Source organism: Primulina huaijiensis, chromosome 15 (genome assembly GCF_012295235.1).
Source record: "Primulina huaijiensis isolate GDHJ02 chromosome 15, ASM1229523v2, whole genome shotgun sequence".
Taxonomy (NCBI): Eukaryota; Viridiplantae; Streptophyta; class Magnoliopsida; order Lamiales; family Gesneriaceae; genus Primulina; species Primulina huaijiensis.
The window spans coordinates 23,946,558-23,969,936 of record NC_133320.1 but is presented as its reverse complement, the minus strand read 5'-3'; the positions used below and the strand labels follow the sequence as shown (position 1 = coordinate 23,969,936).

Sequence of the window (23,379 nt, the reverse complement as noted above, 5' to 3'; positions counted from 1 at the left end):
GTTATGTTCGATTGTTTTATTTTAATAATTTATTTTGTGTTTATTAACAATATTTAATTAATTATATAAGAATTTGCGTAATTTATATAACACAAATATATAATTGAATTCATATAGAAAAATATAAGATAAGATGAATTTTAATTTTTTTGTTTTTTTGATAGTATGAATAATATATTTTAAAAAATAAAAAAATAATCAATATTATTTAATAAAATTATAAATTTTTAAATTCAAATTCTCGAAAAAAAAAATGTTTAAATATTATTTTTAAATTTCAAACAAACACGATATTAAATTCTAAATGCATGGATCCAATTCTACGTCTAAATCGAATCAAAATTTTAAACAATCCAAGATTTTCCCAACATTAAACACCTAAAGATAGCAGCACAGCCGAGAATCGACTTGTTTAACATCGTTTTCCCCGAATTCTATCGAAGTTTATAAACCCTATCAAATCCTTAAAGCCCAGGATCTTCCGGTGCCTCCCAGACGACACTCAGATGGCCACAACTTCACATGCATTGGCTGTAAAATCTCTCAACAATTCCAGCGGTCGCCGCCGATTTGTTGTAAGCACGTATTTGCATATTCGTTTTTGTTTTTGTGCAGAAGTGGTGATTTTCAGAGAGATGGGAATTTCGTGACTCTCGCTTGCTTGCGAGCGATCACAACTCTGTGCGTGGATATTGAACACTTTTTTTACAAAAATTTGTTTATGGGTTGCAGTTCAAGACTTTTTCGCAAAGAATAGAAGAAATCGATATAGATGTTTACAGAAGTCTAGACCCGTTAAAAGATGAACCGATTTCATCGTTTTTCCTTGACTTCCTTGTGGAGTACCGGGTATGTAATTCTCCTTCTTTATTGCGAATGTTTTTGTGGAAATTTCTGGATGCTTCTCCTCCGCTTCCGTATTCTTGTTGAGCTATTTCTGACAATGGTTCGGTTGCTCAGCCCATGTTTTAAGTTGTGCTTGGACCAACTGAGGGTCTAATCTCAGCCCAACTCCCAATTTGTTTGATGGATGGGTAATCAATGTATATTACTCTTGTAAATAAAATATATATGCGAAGTTGGATCTTTGGATGTAAGCCGGAATGCCTAGACTAGACGTTGAATCCACAAATTTAAAATATGTTTTTCCCATTTATCATAGTTCTTGTGAATTATCTGTACTTTATGGACGGGTTGATTATACACATTTTTTCAATAAAAGTAAATATAATTTTAACATAAAAATTAATATTTTTTTACAGATCGGGTCAAATAAGAGATATTGACATGTGAGACCTATTTATAGAGTTTTTGCCTTTATTTATAAGTTATATCTACTCAGCTGCATGTATAAATATCTTCACTTCGAGTTGGCTAGTTTTTTCATGTGCTGAACTTCTGTATATCATGCAGGAACTGAACACTGCTGAAGATTTTATATCATTTTACGAGGAAATGTTACCCTTGGTACAAACACTACCACAAATTATCTTGCACAAGGAACTGATAATCACAAGTCTTCTTTCTAGATTGCAACTGAAGGGAAGGCTGTCACTTGAACCAATACTACGGTATTTTCTTGTCTTGCCAATATATATTGTTAATATCGCTGGATGAATCGAGGATGCTTAATTAACTCGTCTTTTACGTGGTTACTGTGACTGCATATTTGTACCTGCATATGAGTTTTCCATCAATGTGATAAAGCGTATACGTCCAGCATATGGACTAGTAAACCTCAATGTAAATTTTTGGTTTTATTGTTGCATACTTCAATTTCATAGAACATTTTAATATTTAATTTAAGAGGACAAGATTACCAGCAATCTCTGGTTGGTCTGTACATGTGTACTTTGTCATAATTGTAAGTTTTGATAGATCATCCTAAATTTGGATAATGGATAGCTGAACTTTGGCTAGTTCAAGGTTCTAAAATTCGTTAGGTGCTAGTCGGGTGCTAGCCCAGCGCCTAACACCTAGGCCGTGACTAGGGGCCGCTAATCGGATTATACGATATCAAAACATAATAAATCACATGCTAGAACTTTAACACAATAACATCAAATTTAAAATACGTTCAAAATATTCCCTAGATAGTCTAATGTGTCATCTCAATAAAATAAGAAAGAATTCAGATATCTTCCAAACTTCAAATTTAAATGTACAAGCTTTAATTTAATGATTACACTACTAATTGAATATCACAAATTTACTCCACTTCTTCTTCTCCGAAATTTTCAACAACTTGTTCTTCATTGGACACAAAATCAACATCATCATTGTGATCTTCATCATCTACTTCGGATTCAAAATCATCCTCGTGAAGTTCTCTAACTCTAGAGCTTCTTCGAGGTTGTAGATTTTCATCAGCCCCAGTTGTTTAATCAACTAATTGCCAAGTTAGCCCCAAACCTGGTTCAACTTCATTTTCTTCCCCACCATCCACAATCCAACCTTGTGCTCTTTCTCTCTTTTTTGCTTGTTAAACAATCTAGCATCAAATTGGATAAATACAAGATTGTTCAACCTATTGACAACCAACCTATTTCTTTTCTTTGTATGAATCTAAAAAAAACCGAGAAAGTAATTAGTATAGTTAGGAATATGAACATACACTTTAAAAATTATTAATAATTTATTTTAATTAAAGTTTAAACTTACTAATTTAAATGCACTCCAATTTCTTTCGCACCCAGATAAACTTGTAGTTAATGAAATAATCCTCAATGCCATTCTTAGCAAGTTGGGTGTGTGAGCACCGTAGGTACTCCACCATGTACATGGATCAAATGTATCGTCATTTTTTTCACATGCTTGTGCAGCTAACGCTTTTCCAAATAACCCAGTCTTATCTTTATATTTTGCAAATTCCTTGTTAATAATTGTATCTTGCAATTCAAACTCATCGGCATGCAAAACTTCCATGCATTCAAAAATCCCCGCCGCAACCTCTCCATAAAGAACAATAGAACTATTTTTTTAGTAAAAGTAAGGATTGAACAAAAAAGATGTGGTATGCAATGATGTATCAAGTCTATCCTTCATTTTTGGCTCAATAATCACTATGATAGGTTGATAATTTGATTAGACATTGTTCATGGCAACCTTGATATCTTCTTTAGCTCGAAGAAGCTCTCCATATCGAAACCCCATGGATGGCTTTCTATCTCTGTCAACCAATCTGAGAACTCTTACCAAAGGAGCAAATATTTTCAAACAAAGTGTCACACCATTCCAAAAACTCATGTTCATCACAGTAGAGTAAGCCAATTTCCCTTTGTTTGTCTTTGACCATTTACAGTTCTCCCATATATCACTTGTAAACATGGCCCTTAAACTAGATATTTTCAATCAAACTTTGCAATGTGAGGAAGTTTGATGCAAACCTGGTAACTCCTGGCCGGACTATGTCTCTTATCTTCGTAAAACTTCTCATCAATGACGAAGTCTTATGGTGAGCATAAATGAAAATTGTAAAAGACTTGGCTTGGTCGATAATCTTTTTAAATCTTGGACGCTTGCCAATACTTTTAAGCATGAGATTAACGATATCAGTTGCACATGAACTCCAAAAAATCCCAGGCCGCTTTTCTTTCATCAATTTAGCCGCAACCATATTGTTGGTGGCATTGTCTGTTACAATTTGAATAACATTCTGAACTCCTACTTGTTCAACACTCTCAAAAATAAGCCCAGTTGTATGTGTCTCGTCTGAAGACTCCGTAGACTCTAAAAATACAGTACCCTCCTTGCAATTAACACACAAATCTAATATGCTTCTTCTTTTTATATCATTCCATGCATCTGTCATAATCGAGCACCCATTCTTTGCCCATTCTTCTTCGTGCTTCTTCAACAGTTGCTTTGTTCTTTCAATTTCAGCTTTCAAAAGTGGCTCTCTAAGTTGATATTGAGTTGGAGGCTTGAACCCTGGCCCAAATTGACCTACTGCCTCCATTAGTTGCTTGAAGCGCATTGAATGAGATTCCATTTTTATCAGCCCATCTCCCAACATATTGTTGAACTTGTTGAGTTCTCTCTTGGAAAAGAGCTTCATTTATATTTTTTTGGCGAATCACTCTACTCCCACTTGAACTTACATTTTCTGGAGCAATAATTGATGCATATCTATCCATGGGACCAAGTAGATGAGGTTTTTTAATTCCATCTATCCTTTTTCAGCATCTTCTTCTTCGTCTAGAGAAATATTCACATATGCTCTACAACTTTCTTCTTCCAGTATTTTGTTTTTCTTTTTGTTCCTCCCTTCTAAAATAGCATTTTTGCACTTATTACGATCTTTTTGAGATGCATTTCGACAACCAGATACATTTCCAGGTATATTTCCTATGTGCACCTTGATTAGACACTCTACCAGACATCATTTTCCCACACAACTTACATTTAACTTTGCCGAGGTTTTTAGGATCAATCAACATACCAAACTCCCATCCGATGTCATTTGACTTTCTCTTAAGAATCCCAGATTCAGGCTGAGTGACGGATGCAGTCGACGATGGATTGCTTGCCATTGTCACCCTCCAAATCTTGCTGAATACGAAACACTTAAACCTTTTCAGCAATTGTCATGCACCAAGAATAGGATATGTAACAACAATAAACCTTTTTAGGCAGCTAACTTTTGTCACCTCATTTTCGTTGAGTTTAAGCTCTTAGTCAAAAAGTGCAAAGCGTTGTTCACTTAAGTTGATTGATAAGAAACCTGCATTACAGATCAACAATATAATTTGATGTTGTAACACCACACAAACAAATGATAGTACCAGAAAGCTCAAACAATGCACTGCCACAGATATATCTTGATGCAGTGTCTACTGTCTATACAACATAATTTTTAAAGAAAAAGAATCACCATGTTGCCAATAAAAAAACTCAAAACTCGTGGAAGAAAGTTAATAAAAAACTCAAAACTCAAAAGACCAAATTTTTGTCCCTACGAATAAAAAAGAAAACTTTGGCCAATAATCAGGGAGAAAAAATATATGCAAGAAAGTGAGAAGAAAGAATAACTTGAGTCTCTGGAACGAGAAGGAGTCCTGGAACGAGAAGGAGTTTCTGGAACGAGGAGTAGTCTTGGCCGAGAAAGAGCCTTTGGAACGAGACTTTGGAAAATAACGAGAAAGAAAGAAAGGCAGCAGACCTAGTGAGCCCAAATTTTATTTTTTTAAATGGACTTCTTAGCGGATCATTAAATTTTAGAAGCCCAATTTTTTTAAAAAAAATCAGGCCCACCTAGGCGGCTGGCCTCTGCCTAGGCTCTCCCAGGCACGCCCAGGCCCGCCTAGCACCTGGGCTGGCCGCCTAGCACCTTATTGGTGCGGCTGGCCTCCGCCTAGCGCCTAGGTGGCCACCTAAGCTGCAATTTAGAACACTGAGCTAGTTATAAACTATGATTATTTTTGCATTAAATTGCTTTGCACCTTGCTGTTTTTTGAATTGTAATGCATCTATGATCTTTGCCTTTGCTCAATGCCTCAATCTAAGGCTGCATGGTTGTCTCTTTGTTGACATTCCTTTGCTTTATAGGCTGCTTTTAACAACAGCTTATGGTTGCTTATAAATTGTATCTTGATCATGTTTATGCAATATTTGATTCTCTAATTCTTTAATCACTGACTTACTTTTGAAATATGTTATTGATAGAGGAAATTTTATTATTTTAGGTCGATTGCCGCTCTATCCAGAGATCTACTGGAGGATTTCATACCGTGAGCTCTAGTTTTTTTTTTTTAATTCTTGTCTGGTCTTATATGTATTTCTTTGAGCTCATTTATCTTTCCATTTGCACTTATGCATGATTTGGTGACATGCCTGTATTATTTTCGTTTGGGGTGACACTGTCAGTCTCAGATGCTATGTCTTTTTGACATTTGGTTCACTTTTCCGTTGAAATTGACTTTTTTTCTTAACTTTGAAAAAATTTGTCGAACTGCACTAGGATCCCTAATTGAAATGTTCTGACCTAAAAAATTCAAATTAACTACTGTTGTTTTTAGTGTTATCTTTTTTCTAATTTCATGATTTTTAAAAATGATCTTTTCAAATATTTTTTCGGGTTTCTTAAATTCTTTTCTGTTATGTGCTACCCAATATACATCTGCCCGCGATACATGAGAAAAAAACTGAAGTGTTACTTTTGCAGAGCAAGGAAATACTAAGTAACGCGTATATTGTTGTTATAATTTAAGATAAACTCCAATATAGTCATAGATGTCAGAGTTCTTGAAGTGTCTACTGGAGACTTCGCTCCTGAAAGTAGGATCTGTGGCTTTATTTCTAGTTTTGTTTATTTCTAGTTTTGCAGCAGGATAGGTATATTAGACTAGGGTAGAACGGAATGCACTATATATACATCAAGGCATTTATTGAAACCATTGTGTAATGAAATATCTTAAAGTAAGGGTTTTCTAAAGCTCCAAAGGGACGTGTGATTCCTTTCTTTTACTAGACAATCACCACACTTTTTGTATCTATACTTCCGTCATGTCATGTTTGTGGCATCAGAAAATATGCGTAAAAAATACGAGTGCTTATGAAGTTTTCTTGGATGGAGAGTGATTGTGCGCATGTGTGGTTGAGAGCTAAAAGCTCACTTCAACTGGATTACTGGTTGAAAACATATGGTTGATCTAAGGATGCATTTCGTTGTTTTTTCCATCATTTTTGAAGTTTACCATTGAAAAGTTTATTTAATATTGATTAATGTCAATATCGCAATAAAAAAGAAGCTGAAAGGATTTCAAGCTTAATACCTGCTTTTCCGAGCTTGACCTTGGCTTTGATTTGGTACTAAGTTAGCTTCCGTCTCATGTCATGAAGCTGAGAGGTTGACTTGGTTTGTGCACAAACTTGTGCAAAAAATGTGATTATACATCTATATCAAGGAGAATTGTTAAAAGACAGCATGTAGTACTCCTTGAATAAATAGAAATCATGAAATTAGTTAGAGATACGAGGCGTTTGAGTTTGTAATAGTCATGGAAACTAGATCAGGCTGTCAGGGTGATTGTCTTGAGCATCCATGGGAATTGGGAGTTTCTGTTGAGTAAGTCATGTAATCATATAGATATGATATTTGCACCGAAAGTCCAACTATAAGCGAGTTAGTTGAAGTGCGTGGGTTGGAACATTCACATGGTAATAAGGGGAGAGAGAAATCGTCCACGACTGAGTTTTACTCTCATTATGCTATATAGTAATTGATTTGTTAGTTGGCCTAAATCATGTGCATATTGTCAAGTATATCAAATTCTTGGTTTCTTATACTTGTATATCTTGCAGCTTTCTCCAAAGAATTGCTAATTCTTTGGAAAGTCTTCTTGAAAGTGGTGCTGATAGGGATCCTGAGATAATTGAGCAGGTCTTGAAATTAATCTGTCGGCATATTTCTCCGTTTGTTATATTTCATATTTTGAAACGCACAAGCTTAAGTCTGGTTGTTGTTGGCAGATATTCAGATCTTGGTCGTGTATTATGATGTACTTGCAGAAATATCTTGCAGACAATACTGGCCATGTTCTAAGGTTGTTCATTTTTCTCTATTTAACGGTGCTATAAAAACTATGCTTTGCCTACATACCTCCAATGATTCATTGAGGTTTCAATCTGTGATGCTGATACTTGTTTGACATTCTCATTACTTTGAGCTGTAAGACTGGTGTAATCTGTTGCCTCTGAGGATGTAACGTAACTAATGTTTATGGAGCAACTAGTTTTCAGTTTTTTTAAAAATGCCTCAGAATTTTGAGAGAAATCATATTTAATATAATTATGCCACATCATCGCATTTATAATGTATTCATCAGTACCTTTTATTTCTTTGGATTTGGATGGTTTAAATGGTTGACCTTATTGTTTAAGGTCGAAGTTGTCGCTCATATTCAATAATGGATACTTAAAAGGACTTTATATTATGTGATGTGCATGTGTTTGGAATACTAACATGGAAACGTCTTCTGATGCGCAGAATTACTGCGAAATTAAGATACTACCCCAAAGACCATGTTCGAGAGTTTATGGCCAAATCAGTATCAGTTTTGTTAAGGAAAACACCAACTGAGAAGCTAAAAACAGGTGCTGTTTCTATTATAAATTCACTCGCCTATTTTTTTTATTTAATTGTCACTTGATGTGATTTTGGCTCTAATTTTAGCAGAAGATCTAAGCGTTGCTTGGCATTCCGTAGGCATGATGTAGCTAGCTTCCTTTTTTTTTACTCTTATATTAAATCTGTATAGGAAAGTCCAAATGACGGATAAAACAATTGCCTCAATTCTTTAGCATGTAAAGATTATATCAGTATAAAACTTCAGCACAGGATAAGGTGTTATCTTCAAATTATCGAAATGAAAATTTCAAATTAAATGCTCTATATTTCCTCTATATGATACCGATTTATATCGATAGTGTGAGCATATGATTTTCCCAAGGTAAATTGGATTTCTTGATTCAGTCCATCATCACCTTCTGCCATGCACATACTCTCAGTATATATGGGTGTCCACTGTCCACACTCATCCACTGGATATGGTGGGGTAGTTAACATAATCCACCCAAGAGTGACCCAGAACATCTCATTGTTTTTCTCTGAAACTTTAGCATATTTTTAGGTTCTAGTTAGTACACCTAAATATGTGTGTAAATTGTAAAGATTGCAATTTTGATGATATAGTTCTTCCTATGGAGGTCAATGGTCCCTTATTTTATTCATAAATGTTTAAAGGATCCATTTATTTATTTATGTTTATAGGTACATAATTTTTCTTCTAGATGTAGATAATCGCTATTCATAATTCGTGGGAGATTTTTTTTGTCTCATGCAACATGGATGCAAATAGTATTGATTCTTGGTAGCTGGTTCCTACCAATAACTTTCAAGAGAGATCACTCTAAACTTGAGTATATAAGCTAGTGTGTTTGTTCATATGCGTGTTATTCGCAAGGGACAGTTCTCTATACTTTTTCCAACGTTTCAGGAATAGGTCAATTTAATTTTTTTTAGCTGGGTTGGTTAGACATTTGACCTGAGAAAGCAATATTTGGCTTCAAATTATGGGCAGATATTAGCCAAGTCATGGCTGAAATTATTGAGGAACCATCAGAAACAAGAAAATCTGGTGCTGGTGCATTACTGTCTCATACTATGAGAATCACCTCATCGAGATTGCACTCAAGGGCTGAAATATTATTGCCACTGCTGCTGGATTACTTATTTATTCAAATTGGTAATCCAAGGGACAAAGGTATATTCATCGATCTCTTGCTCGAGTTATTTTGTTGTTGCTCGCCATCCTTTTGTTATTTCTCATTCATGTGATTCCTACCATGATTTTTCTAACTTACAGACATGTCTGCTTTCTTGTTTATGCACTGGGAATACACGAATTTATTCAATGTGAATCAAAACTCTCATGAAAACTCAATCTCCTTCATATCAAGTGGACACTGAGTATGACTTGGAAATGTTGTTTTATTGTCATCTTTGAATTGACGGACAATTTCAAAAACAAGTAATTAGATCTATACTTTAGAATTCTTTCTTGTGATTGTTTTAGAATTTCAAAAACAAGTAATCAGAAATCTATATTTTACACCCTATTAATTTATAACCAGCAGGTAAAGGCTTGTGTTGTTAACTTGGTCAAATAGTTGTATTTACAGCAATAATTTGTTTCTTAGTTCAGAAATTTGTTTCTTGCTTCTCTGAACCTGTTGATGTTTTGAAGTAAAGTAAGAAATTATGAGCTTAACAATGTAAATGTCTAAAATACTGTTGGGGCAGACACAGCACAATCTTTAAAGTTATGGTGTATGATCGACTTAGTTCTTGGTTTTATAGATTATTTGTTTAACTCGCTTGTTGTTTTAATTTCTTCTTGATATCATTTATGTCTGTGTTCTCATTCTCTTATCTTTTTTTTTATGTTCCCCCGATATATTTCCGCACATCCAGGGTTTAGCATTGCTGTTGAAGTTCTTTGTCTGGCCTTCCAAAGACTGTATGCTGAGTTAAACCCAACTCAACTGACTAGTGTTTGGGAATTCATGGTCAGAAAAATAACTGATTGTGCAACCCAAAACCCACCTTACCTCAGCTGCCTATTGACCATTCTCATTTCTATGGTGCAAAGCGATAATCTTGTAAAAGTTTCTGGTGGGTTAAAAATTATTTTTTATGGTTAAAATATTGTCTTGACTCACACTGATCTTTGACAATTCTTTACATTATGCAGATTACAGTTCTATACTTCGACTGGTTAAACTGCTTTTACATGAAGTTGTTATACCTTATCATACCACGGACGCCGTAGAGCAGCAGTCTGATGTCATCGACCAAGTTCTGAATCTAATGCTTTGCGTGCTTAATGGTCTCTCCAAGGCTAAAAACAAGTCAGTGTTGTCTGTTGTTGCTTCACAGTGGGAACCAATATTTAAATTAAGGAGCCGAAGGTGTTCTTTTCAGTTGAATTTTTCGCTACATTCTTTTATAATCTCCTTGCCTTGTCTTTGTTGGTCTCACGTTTTTTGTTTGGTGTTGCAGTTTACTGAACTTTCTCAATAATCTCCTCAACGACCTTTCCATTTTTTATGTTTTTGGAACAAATATTTTAAGGTAACCAGCTATTTGTAATAGTTTTTGTCTTTAATGTCTGAAATTACTCACAATTTTACCTTCGGTTTTTAAATTAATTCTTCGATTGATTTCAGCTCATTCAATAATATGATAGAAATATTCGAGGAAGAAACTATTTATTTAATGGTAATTTTCTGTGAGAAACTTGGGGGGGAGAGCTCTAACTTGTTGCGCAGAAACTCCATGGAAAATCTATCAAGAATACACGTTTATTTTGAAGAGACTCTAAAATATTGGATTGGAAACATCAATGAAGCTGTAAAAGGGAATTCAATTTCCATTCCAGTTCAACAAAGCGGGTTGGCAGTTCTGTGGGGTGTTATTGGGTGCTACAGTGATTTTGCAGATGCACAAGCAAGTTTGTCAATACTGATGGACTTGATAGATTCATTGGACGAGCTTTTGATGACTGAATATAGTAAGACATTCTGATACTCAAAAGGACTTCCTTTACTTTGACTTTGTATTTGCAAAAAAAACTCAATTGCGTCCATCGTAAAGACTTTCTGTTTATAGCATATTAATTTTTTATATCGAATTGGATATATTGACCAGCTGACGATACATAAGTTTACATTATGAATGGCTAAAGCTTACCTCTACTCTCTAATTATTCTAATTAGCTCCAATATACTCCTTATGTCATTCATATTTATTTATTCTGTTTTCAAATATTTTACAGGCATTCAGGAAGCCACTTGGCAAACTCTAATTGGTGCTGCATTGCGAGCCTATCATAAGTTTGCATGTAGTAGGAACATTGCTTACGGTGAGGCTTCCCTTACTAGATTCTTGGACCTTGCGAAAAGATACAAGTTATCACCACAAATTTTGGCTGTAGTAGCTGATACTTTTGATTCGGTCTTGGGGTAAGTTGTTTCTTGTTTCAACATTTTCATAAAAATGTTTTAGTGGGTCCCTCTTTTGCAAATGCATGATTATTCCCTTAATCTTAAAAATATGTTAAGAAGGTCTGGGAATCGAGACGATGGAAAATCCGAATTTTATCTTCCAGAATGTATATCTGGGAATGGGTTAGATGCATTGAACCTATTTGCTGAAAATCTCTGCCATGCCGATAAAGAGATTCGCCTTTCTACCCTGCGAATATTGTGCCATTTTGAACCTTTTCGCGACGACCCTTCTGCGAAAGAGTTTCCTGTCAAGAAAAGGACAAGAGATGATTCTGTGGCTTGTCATGTAAAGGATCCACATATTGATGTAAGTCGGGTATTTATTGTGCCTTTTACTTAATTTCACATGTTCATCCATGAAAGTTCATCATTTTTTTATTCTGAACCCTAGGTTCTCAACCTTCTCAGATCAATTGAAAAGACGGCCCTCTCAATTGGCACCAGCCGTCAAGTCATTTTACTGTGGTCTAAAATACAATCGCGTCTGAGTGCTCGGAGTGTTCCTGAACAGTACTTACCTGGTGTTTTAAGTGGAATTGTTGGAATATTTTATAACCGATATAGCTATGTATGGAAGCCAGCATCAGAATGTCTCGCCGTCATCATTGGCCAATATTTTAGGATGCTCTGGGACAAATATGTTATGCATCTTGATCATTGCCAGTCTGTTTTTCTAACATCTCGTGATCTATGTAGTCGATGCAATGATGATTGCAGCAAGGACGACGGTATGACTCTTTTCAACTGTTGATCTTATTTCCAACAGTCCTGCTATTTTTCTATTTTCTTACAGAGCACATGTTTCTTTATATTCTCCTCTAAATATCTTTCCCACCACATGAAATATTTAATAGTTTCAGGCGCCCAAGATGTAATCTGCCTACTTTTTTTTTTAATTTATTAATAAGGTTCTTGAATTTTAATTTTTGATTCACAGCCTTGTGTTGATCATGCAGGTTTGGTTGGACGCTTCAAATTTAACATCTCTACCATGTTTGATTGTACTCCACCTGTTACCGTTTTGTCCCTCTTGATTCAATCTTTACATAAAGTTCCTTCTGCTGTAGAATCAGACAGTAGGCTAATAATAAGCTTGTTTCTGAAGTTTTTGGGCTACAATATTGATGAGCTCACACGGTGATCATCTCTAGTATCGTGTCTTGAATAAAATTCTATATTCCTAATGTGAAAAGTTATTAAGGAGTATTGATGTAGTCTTTTATTTGAACATGCTTGCTCTGTATTAGCAGGGTTGAATTTTATTCTCTGGATCTTAAAGGGAAAGAATGGAAGGCGGTTCTTCAAGAGTGGTTGAGCTTGTTCAGACTACTACGAAATCCGAAAGCTTTATATCAAAGTATTTTTTTTAAAGAAGTTCTTCAATATAGGTTAGTGAAAATGGTGTTTTACCTTGTTAAAATTCATTGATATTTTATAGTTTCATCTCCATACTTTTTCATCTTGATGTAAAATCGAACATTTAATTTTTGCTCTTTGCTCACTTCTCTTTTGTCTTCGTCATTTTTTAGTTAATAATATTTTGGGTGTTGGAAAACAGGCTTCTTGAAGAAAACGATGCTGACATTCAGATGAAAGTTATTGATTGTCTGCTGACCTGGAAAGATGATTTCTTACTTCCTTACAGTCAGAATCTGAAAAATCTGATCAATGCAAAATATCTAAGGGAAGAGCTTACAAGATGGAGCTTATCTAGCAAATCTATTGGTGGCATTGATGTGCAGCACAGAACTTATATAGTACCTATTGTCATACGAATACTAATACCGAAAGTTAGAAGCTTGAAAATGCTTGCTTGCCAGAAGGTACTTTTTATTATATTATCACTTATTTGGTAGATACTCTTAGCGCTGCAAGTTTTATTTTGTTTTAATGTTTGTTCATAAATTGATGGGATGCCTGTACCTTCTCAGAGTGGTGTAAGTCATCGAAGGGCTGTTCTTGGATTCTTAGCTGAGCTTGATGTTGATGAACTTCCTCTTTTCTTCTGGCTGTTAATCAAGCCCCTAGTTTCTATACATCAAGGTGAATATGAAATGAGTAAGAGTTTCTGGAGTTTGTCTGGAAGTCCAAGGGATGAGGTTTATATATCAAATGTCATGAAGCATTTCACAACAAACTCTATAAGCACTCTGTCTTGGAAGAAAAAATTTGGTTTTCTGCATGTTGTCGAAGAAATCTTGGAAGTTTTCGATGTGCCACACCTTAATCCTTTTCTTGATCTACTTGCGAACTGTGTTGTCCGGATATTAGCCAGCTGCACATCAACTCTGGGTCATACAAAAAGTGGTGGATCTGTTTCTGTACGTAACAGTTGTAGCTTTGAAGCAGATACAGCTGAGAACAGTGAAGCGAAGGGTAGAATCATGGTAACATCGAGATATTTCTGAAATCGTTTTTCTTGGTCAATTGATTTAAAATTCTTGCTTGTATATGATGTTCAGGGCTCCTCAGAATTTCTCATTATTCCTGGTTGATACGAACTCAGCTTATTAGCCTGTGGGGAAATATCTTTATGCAATCTAATTTAGTGAACAAATAATAAATGCTATATTGTGCAACAAACTATTAAATATGGCAGCTTACCATGTTTTGCATGCTTCCATTGTAACCCACCATCCCATTCCAACAGAATGTTTCTCACACCATGCTGTTGCTCATGCATACTTTCTCCATTTACGAATGTCCATCTCTTCATTGTAATGTGTGAAATAATTTTCAAACATTCGTACAGACATACCTGTTTGGTAAAATCATTTGAAGGATGCTTACACAGTTTAATTCAGTGGCTGTAGAAATAACAGTCTTTTGGAGTTTTTCAACAGTAAACAAATGCTCATTTGTTAGTAGGTACTGAATTGTTCTATTGGCATAGTTCTTTTTGGTGGATGTGTAATCTTTTGAGTCTGCCAATATGAGTGGATGTTATAGCAAGTGTTGAACATCTAAAGATAGATATTAGATAACTCTTTGAATTAGTAGTGATTTAGATAAAAACTTATCTCCTAGATTTTAAATTCAAAGTTGATTAGATTAGATAGTAATTTTATTTTACAGAATTTCTGTATATTCTGATGTATCACTTCATTATTATTGATTGAATAAAAAGGATATTTCTCCTCATGTCTTTTTTCTATTTAACGACAGTAAGATTCAAATTTTTGTTGCTTATGATTAACACGAACCAGGCAATATATGGTATTGGTTTCCGTCTAGCTGTCATTTTAATAATTTTCAGCTTTAAAATAATTTGTTCTAAGCTTTTGTAACTTCCTCAAATTCCATAGAATTCTGTATTCACCCCCACAATGTCATGTTTATTTTGAGGTATTTGAACAGCATTTTATTCTCACAACCTTCACTGTTTCATGGAGACTTAATAGTTTTGCTACCTGTCGGGCACATGTGTGTTTAGGTCATTCTGATCAGTAGTTTTATTCACGTGCAGGCGAGGACAGCTATAAAGCATCTGAAGGACTTGAGATCCTTATGCCTGAAAATCATTTATCGTTTTCTTAGCAAATGTGAGGATCATGATTTCGAGAGTGCATTTTGGGACCTGTTCTTGACATCAGTTAGACCCTTAATTGCCAATTTTGCACAAGAAGGCGCCAGTAGCAAGAATCCGAGTTCACTATTTTATTGCTTTCTTGCTATGAGTAAAAGCAACAAACTTGTGCCCCTGTTACACAAGAATGGGAGTCTTGTACCAGATATTTTTTCCATGCTTGCTCTCCCTTCAGCTTCTGAAACAATTTTGTCTTGTGCTTTCACGTTTACTATGAACTTATTGGAGCTTGATAGTGGACTGGACAGTGAAGACAACCGTATCAAGAGAATATTTCTTCCTCACCTTGATCTTCTTATACAAAGCGTGCAGAGCTTTTTTACAAATGAAAATATTACTAAGAGGTACCACGGTTCTTTTTGTTTATTTTCACACTGGCAATATCCACTAGTAAGCTTTATTTATTTCCACAGTGAGAATACTTTGTTTTGTATGATTAATTTGCAATGGTGAAAAGGTGTTTCTTATATGTTGTTCCTGAATTTTTGTGTCCTTGGGATCCGGGCTTAAGACTAGAGGAATTGGACTTAGAGAGGAAAAAACAGGAGGGAAGCCCATTAACAGGGACGGTTATCCTGGAAGTTCTTGGGAGGGAAATAAAAGGTGTAGGAAAGAGAGATGAGAGGATTCAGCTATTTTTATTGACAGAGAAATACTGGCTTAGGCTAGGATTGGACAGAGTTTATCTCTGGGTTTAATTCACTGTGATTCCATATTATATTCATTTTGTTCATCTGTTACTGTTTTATATGAATTGTGGGTGCAACAATTGGTCTGACACGCCGGATTCCATGGGAGTAGAAGAAGAAAAGGCAACCACGCTGTTGGAGGCAAGGATCGACTGTTGGAAAAAAAGGTGTTGAAGGTAGCTGAGAATATGAATTCGGTGATGTTGAAGTTACCGGAGACAGTGGAGTCACTCAACAAAACTGCAAAAGGGTCACCAGGCTTCGAGAGAATAATGGAGCAGGGAAGTACAAGGGGCGTGGGGAAGCAACCGATAGACATCAACATACAAAAAGTTGAGGAGACGTGAATTAACCCTTGGACAGACAGATACATACCAGATTGTGGGGGATAACCAGAAGCTCATCGACGAGGAAGGGAAATCCAACAAAAGAGCAGATATGAGAGGAGAGCAAAGAAGATATCAACAAACAGGTTGAGACACGAAACAAATGGGTTTCAGTGGAGGATGATTTGGGACCAAATCCTCTTGACCATTAATAAAAATAGCTGTGAGATAAAAAGAGGAAACGAAAAAATGGCCAAGAGGAACGTCGCAGACCAAATGAGGAAAAAGATGCTATCGTGATACAAGAGTTACTAGGGTTTGATGAGAGACTCGACTGGTGGTCATCTAAGGTTGAACAGCCTCTCGAGAGCATCGTTATTGCTACAATCAGTCGCATATCAATTGCTTATTATGGCTGGGCAATCCATTGGAGTAGATCGGTGGGAAAGAAATTTCAAACAGAAATTGGAACTTGCTTACTGAAGAATTGATAAGAAGATATAGTGGACATAAAGCGGTGAATCCGTCCGATGAGCTTCGCAGATGCAGGAAGGGGGGCTGCGAGTCCGTGTGGAGCAGGATGAAGTTGGGATGCAGACGAGGGTCCTGGGTGAAAAATATCATATGGGCTATTTAGGTAGTAAGCCCAAAGAAAAATTTTGGAGAGACAGAGCCCAACGCCCATTAGTGCTGAAGAAGTAAATCGTAATATTAATGAGGTAACTACAGGGAATAATTTGCTAAGGCCACTTTTGTATTCCGGGAAAGCGAAGAACCTATTTCTTGTTGATAAGTATTTGACCCTTTATGATGATGACACTGGGAAGTTGTGGGACTTATCGAGTTTTGTGGTCATTAAAGCATAATTGGACAAGAATACAAACACAATTATTCATAACATTGGTGTTGATATTGCAATATAGACTCCAACTGTTTTTGTCGGTTTCAGTGACAGATGATCAAGGCTAGAGAAAAGTATAGCTGGTGATGATACCTCTGTAAGAGCCCGGGTCATGAATGACCCGGTATATCAGATGGATTCTCAAATCAGGGTCAATCTGCAGGATGGATTCTTCTGAAGCCGGGCAGGTGCAAGCCCGGGCTCTACTCCCCGAGCAACCAGACGCCCAGACTCTTATATAAGCCCCCGGTAGGCATTCTAACCGGGCCACCTCGATATGAGCACCGCACTCGAGTACACTAGCAGAATTGGATGTGGGCGACCGTCCTATCTCTGACACTAATCCAAGTGGTTGACAAAGTCAGACAGGCGAGATGTGACTAGTGTATGATTTGACATGTCAGAATATAGCCGCCCTACTATAATTAGTAGGTAGCACGCAGAACGAGGTCATCATCACATCTCCTACTATAAATATCAGGTTAATTCTACATTAAAGACAGGTGCACACATCTATTCATACCAGCATCAATATTTTCTCTAAAGAGCTTCCTCTTTTACACATGCTGACTTAAGTATCGGAGTGGCCACGCCGGACACCCCTCCGGCGCCCATTCACGAGTTCATTTCATTGTGTGCAGGTTACAGCTGAAGCCATATTACAGAGATATATCTCCTTGCTTTTATTCCCTTCATTATCTTGATAGCAGATCCGGTGGAGCACTCGACCCGACTCATCCATTTCACTAGGATCGCATCATTGGCGCCGTCTGTGGGAATTTGAGCTCAAGACGTAGATATGGTTTCCATTCAAAAATAAGCCCAACTATGCTTGGCAAACATACAAGTCCGACCAGCTCGGCACTCAGATCTTATATGTGGATTTCATATGGGCTCAAAGCTCAGCAGCTATCCCGGATTGGCATGAACAGCATTTGCTATGTACTCAGTAGCATACAGCTATATTAGTCATTTAATTTAGCTCAACCAGAGAAGTTTCACTCTATCGGAAATGAATTCAGATTCAGTATTTCCAGGTTAGTGATTTGGTTTTTAATAAAAACTAATACAGCAGGAAAAGCAAAATCTTGAAAGTCCGGGAGACATGAGGCCCCGTCACCATATTTTAAGTCCGGGAGATTTGAGGCCCCGACACATTATCTTAAGCCCGGGAGATTTGAGGCCCCGGCACCATATATTGAAAGACATGGAGATTTGAGGTCCCGGCATATTATTTAAAGTCCGGGAGATACGAGGCCCCGGCATATTATCTTAAGCCCGGGAGGTATGAGGCCCTGGTCCATTCTTCAAAGTCCGGGAGATATAAGGCCCCGACACATTATTTAAAGTCCGGGAGGTATCAGGCCCGGGCATATTGTCTAAAATCCAGGGCACTACACCCTGGCTCGGGGAACCGCACCTCGATCAACAAAAAGTCCAGGGTTCTCAAGCCTGGCTCGGGGCTCCGTACCTCGACCATTCCCAAGTCCCGGGACATGTTCTCCGGCCCAAGGCTCCGCACTTTGGTTATCTATAAGCCCAGGGTTCCCAAACCTGGCTCGGGGCTCCGTACCTCGACCATTCCCAAGTCCCGGAACATGTTCCCCGGCCCAAGGCTCCGCACCTTGGTTCTCTATAAGCCCAGGGTTCTCAAACCTGGCTCGGGGCTCCGTACCTTGACCATTCCCCAGTCCCGGGACCTTTTCCCCGGCCCAAGGCTCCGCACCTTGGTTCTCTATAAGCCCAGGGTTCTCAAACCTGGCTCGGGGCTCCGTACCTCGACCATTCCCAAGTCCCGGGACATGTTCCCCGGCCCAAGGCTCCGCACTTTGGTTATCAATAAGCCCAGGATTCTCAAACCTGGCTCGGGGCTCCGTACCTCGACCATTCCCAAGTGCCGGGACATGTTCCCCGGCCCAAGGCTCTGCACCTTGGTTATTTATAAGTCCAGGGATCCGTATCCTGGCTCGGGGCTCCGTCCCTCGACCATTCCCAAGTCCCGGGACATGTACCCCGGCCCAAGGCTCCGCACCTTTGTTATTTATAAGCCCAGGGTTCCCAAACCTGGCTCGGGGCTCCGCACCTCGACCATCCCCAAGTCCCGGGACATGTTCCCCGGCCCACGGCTCCGCACCTTGGTTATTTATAAGTCCAGGGATCCGTATCCTGGCTCGGGGCTCCGTACCTCGACCATTCATGAAGGCCAGGGCTCCGCACCCTGGTTATCTATTAAGTCCATGGATCCGTACCCTGGCTCGGGGCTCCATACCTCGACCATTTCGAGCCCGGGAAACACGAGGCCCCGACATCTTATCTCAAGTCCATGAGACACGAGACTCCGGCTGCTCATCCCATCTCTGGGAGACATGAAGCCCCCGATGCTTTTATACAACCAGATTGATCATCGCTTTGGGAATCCAAGCATGACTAATCGGGACAGCGAGTATGACTCTAGCCCGACTATTTAAGGGATATGTGATGATACCCCTGTAAGAGCCCGGGTCATGGATGACCCGGGATATCAGAGGATTCCCAAATCAGGGTCAATCTGCATGATGGATTCTTATGAAGCCGGGCAGGTGCAAGCCCGGGCTCTACTCCCCGAGCAACCAGACGCCCGGACTCTTATATAAGCCCCGATAGGCATTCTAACCGGGCCACCTCGATATGAGCACCGCACTCGAGTACACTAGCAGAATTGGATGTGGGCGACCGTCCTATCTCTGACACTAATCCAAGTGGTTGACAAAGTCAGACATGCGGGATGTGACTAGTGTATGATTTGACATGTCAGAATATAGCCGCCCTACTATAATTAGTAGGTAGCACGCAGAACGAGGTCATCATCACATCTCCTACTATAAATATCAGGTTCATTCTACATTAAAGACATGTGCACACACCTATTCATACCAGCAGCAATATTTTCTCTAAAGAGCTTCCTCTTTTACACCTGCTGACTTAAGTATCGGAGTGGCCACGTCGGACACCCTCCGGCGCCCATTCACGAGTTCATTTCATTGTGTGCAGGTTACAGCTGAAGCTATATTACAGAGATATATCTCCTTGCTCTTATTCCCTTCATTATCTTGATAGCAGATCCGGTGGAGCACTCGACCCGGCTCATCCATTTAACCAGGATCGCATCAGCTGGAATAACTTATCATGAAGATTGGGAAAATAAATTGGAGATTGTTGAAGATAGGGAAAAATATAGTTGCTAGAACTTGTGGAGATATGCGTCATGGGGTGTTTTCGGACCCTCATTCTCAATGTGTTGTTTTTGATGTCGGATGGAAGGATCCATAGATTAAAGCACATGCTAGCATCCCTAGTGATGTGATTATGGATAAGGGTGCACAATGCAATTTTATTTCAACATCTGTAGTTAAGGGAAAACGAGGACATGAATGTAAATGGAGTGAAGGGATTGGATGGGTATAAAGTTACATGGACAGGAATACTTCGCAAGTTAAAACTGACTTCAGAAATTGGTTGATAATGGTGAACAATTATTTAATTGAGAAGGAAAGTATGCATTTCTTGGTTGAAGTAATCCTGCGCCGCATTGAGGTTGAGGTTGTGGTCGAGATAAGGAGGACAGGAAATAACATTACCGTTTTGAGTTTGCAAAGAAGGCTAGCATATTGGATTACTCAGCTTATTTATACGGGGCTCAACTTTAATTATTCTAACAAAAAGAGAAGATGGAAGCAAATATATTTTTGAAGATTATAGCATAGTGGCAATTTCCATGTGTGGACCAAATGCTAGTACTATTGAGCACATTGATGGAAGCTCCAAGGATCAGATTTTGCTTGTACGTCCTAAGAAAAGCTTTGTGTTCCTCACGCTCTTGGTGAATGAAACAACTTCCAACCCTAACAAGGATGCAGCAGTAGCTGCTGTGAAGAAATATGGGCTGCCACAAAATATTGTAAGTGATGGTGGAGAGTTGGTGTATGTTGAAGCTATATGCTATCTTAAAGAATTTCTTAACACGGGTTTCTTGCATGTTGATACATACCCGGAATTTAGTAATATTGATGAGTTTCTAAAAGCTGGAATGGATGCTTCAACACTGGAAATTCAGTTTCTTGATCGACAACTTGCATGTGAAACAATGTAAAAGAAGAACAAGAGTCAATCTAGAACTCTTAGCCTTGAGGACAAGGCTAATATGAGGGAAGGGAGTATTGTTACGGATCTGGGCTAAAGACTAGGGGAATTGGGCTTAGAGGAAAAACAGGAGGGAAGCCCATTAACAGTAATGGTTATCTTAGAAGTTTTACGGAGGGAAATAAAAGGTATAGGAAAGAGAGAGAAGAAGATTCAATTATTTTTGTTGAGAGAAATTCTAGCTTAGGCTAGGGCTGTACAAAGTTTAAAACAATAGACGTGCACAAATAGCTTATGGTATGTGCTATGCTATTTATGCTACGTTATGACAGGACAAAAACGCTACGGGTCAACGCCACGTTTTTTAAAACACTGGTGATGTTGGGTAATAATTGTCTTCTTAATGAGGGCAAGTGTTGTGTTTTGGCATTAGTTGTCAAAGATTCTAAATGTTATTGTTGACAAGCCTATTCCACTCAGGTTCCAGGATGTATCCAGGGCCACGTTCAAAACTGAGAAGAGAAAATGGTAGTATGATTTATACTCCAGTTGATCACTTCCAAGTGTTTGCCGAGGATGAGGATGCGAGAAAAAGTGATGAGCAGCATTTATTTATCTCAAAATTACTTTTTCCTTGCTTTACCTACTGTCATTTTCTTTATTTCTTTTGAAGTTTTTTTAAGTATTGGTAAAATTTGTATCATTTTGAGTTATTTTTACGTTTCTCTGTGCTCTTGCGTGGTTCTTAATTATTATCCCTAATTAGGATTCTTGCGAGAGTGTGATAATTTGTTCTATGAAAATTAGAGATCTTCTTTCTCTGTTACCTGGCATTTAGGTTTCCAGGAAACTCACTTAATTCCTTTTTATTGTTATTCCATATATTTCTTCAGGAAGTTGGCCCAGTTCCTGGGCAAGAAGGAATTTACCATATTTAGTTTGATATCAAAATATGTAAAGGAACCTTCAGTTGCTGAAACATTTCTGGATATATTGCTCCCTCTTCTGATAAAAAGACATCAGGATTTTGGTTAGACCCCCCCGATATTTTTTGTTAATAATATTGATTAATGTTTTTCATTTATCACAAGAAATCGCTGTTCTTTTTTTAGATACTTGTATTGATGTCTTGCAAATTGTTCAACAAGTGGTAAAAGTGCTGGAGAGTGGAAGTAGTGAAAAAATTCTACATTCAATTATCCCGCTGCTTATTTCAGCTGAGTTGGTTGTCCGGACTGCTATATGTGATGTTCTCGATGCTATTGCTATGAAAGATTCTTCTGTGCTTACTCTGGTAATGTGAACTATTTGTTGTTTTTTTATAAATAAAAAGCCGTACTGGTTTATTTTTCATGAAGATAGCGTAAGTGCTAAGACATAAAAGTGTTATTTTGGGTTCGGGGCCTTGGGCCACCTCTTATGAGCTTGGGCTTTTGGAAATATTGGATTGAACATGATGTTAAAATTAGGAATCAAACCATTATGATCTCTGTGCACGGACCCCGTATATTTCATTAAATTGATTGTAGGCACCACTTTATTGTCTAGTGCCCAACCAATTTGCACGTATATGTTATAATTCATTGTGTATGTTGGTCAGTGTGGTTGGATAGAAATAGGAGGATTTTTGAAAATGAAGAAGACTTGATTGAAAATGTTTGGGACAAGATAAAATTTACGGTTCCGTTTTGGATTTCAAAGAATGTGGAGTTCAAAAACTTTTCGGTTACAAATTTGTATAGGGATTGGAGTTTTATTTTATGCTAAGATGACTTTGGCTTTTACCTCTTTTTGTGTGGGTCTCTGGTTCACTTTGTGTAATTATTATTGTTTATATCTTTACTGATATAATTCTGTTTCCTATATAAAAAAATAAAATTTAGGGTTCCAAATAGGAATTTGAAGATCGACGATTTCAAACCTTTTGTGGTTACATATTCATGAAATCGGAGGCTAATATTATTCTAATTGTACTATGGTTTTACCTTATCCGGTGTGGACCAAAAAGCTATCCTTTTTCGTTTAATATAATATTGTTTCCTATACAAAAAAATAAAAATAAAAATTGCATGTATATGTGAATGTTAATTCCAGGAATGTTCTCGTCTTATAACATGTGGGTGGTACTAAAATATGAAAGTATTGAATGGTTCATGAGCTCGATCTCTTAGGAAATATGATTTCAGTAGT

General features: G+C 37.6%; 2 protein-coding genes across 6 annotated transcripts in view; one reads left to right on the top strand and one right to left on the bottom strand.

The window, feature by feature from the left end:
• The first annotated feature begins 368 nt into the window (after positions 1 to 368).
• LOC140959834 (uncharacterized) overlaps positions 369 to 23,379 on the top strand; it is a 30,238-nt gene continuing 7,227 nt past the window's right edge. For 3 of the 5 annotated variants that reach the window (XM_073417861.1, XM_073417862.1, XM_073417863.1), the window contains exons 1-22: positions 369 to 575; positions 733 to 849; positions 1,414 to 1,571; positions 5,685 to 5,729; positions 7,303 to 7,381; positions 7,471 to 7,544; positions 7,988 to 8,094; positions 9,081 to 9,263; positions 9,974 to 10,174; positions 10,254 to 10,470; positions 10,562 to 10,633; positions 10,729 to 11,072; positions 11,337 to 11,523; positions 11,623 to 11,875; positions 11,960 to 12,296; positions 12,525 to 12,705; positions 12,819 to 12,956; positions 13,127 to 13,391; positions 13,500 to 13,955; positions 15,035 to 15,498; positions 22,083 to 22,219; positions 22,302 to 22,483. In XM_073417861.1, coding sequence (XP_073273962.1) covers positions 507 to 575; positions 733 to 849; positions 1,414 to 1,571; positions 5,685 to 5,729; positions 7,303 to 7,381; positions 7,471 to 7,544; positions 7,988 to 8,094; positions 9,081 to 9,263; positions 9,974 to 10,174; positions 10,254 to 10,470; positions 10,562 to 10,633; positions 10,729 to 11,072; positions 11,337 to 11,523; positions 11,623 to 11,875; positions 11,960 to 12,296; positions 12,525 to 12,705; positions 12,819 to 12,956; positions 13,127 to 13,391; positions 13,500 to 13,955; positions 15,035 to 15,498; positions 22,083 to 22,219; positions 22,302 to 22,483 — 4,266 coding nt within the window. In that variant the 5' untranslated portion in view covers positions 369 to 506. The remainder of the gene's footprint in view (positions 576 to 732; positions 850 to 1,413; positions 1,572 to 5,684; positions 5,730 to 7,302; positions 7,382 to 7,470; positions 7,545 to 7,987; positions 8,095 to 9,080; positions 9,264 to 9,973; positions 10,175 to 10,253; positions 10,471 to 10,561; positions 10,634 to 10,728; positions 11,073 to 11,336; positions 11,524 to 11,622; positions 11,876 to 11,959; positions 12,297 to 12,524; positions 12,706 to 12,818; positions 12,957 to 13,126; positions 13,392 to 13,499; positions 13,956 to 15,034; positions 15,499 to 22,082; positions 22,220 to 22,301; positions 22,484 to 23,379) is intronic. The other 2 variants (XM_073417860.1, XM_073417859.1) reach the window with 2 other exon arrangements.
• LOC140960358 (uncharacterized) lies at positions 2,882 to 4,682 on the bottom strand. Its single transcript, XM_073418606.1, has one exon. It carries the CDS (start codon positions 4,055 to 4,057, stop codon positions 3,338 to 3,340), a length of 720 nt encoding a protein of 239 aa, XP_073274707.1. The 5' UTR covers positions 4,058 to 4,682; the 3' UTR covers positions 2,882 to 3,337.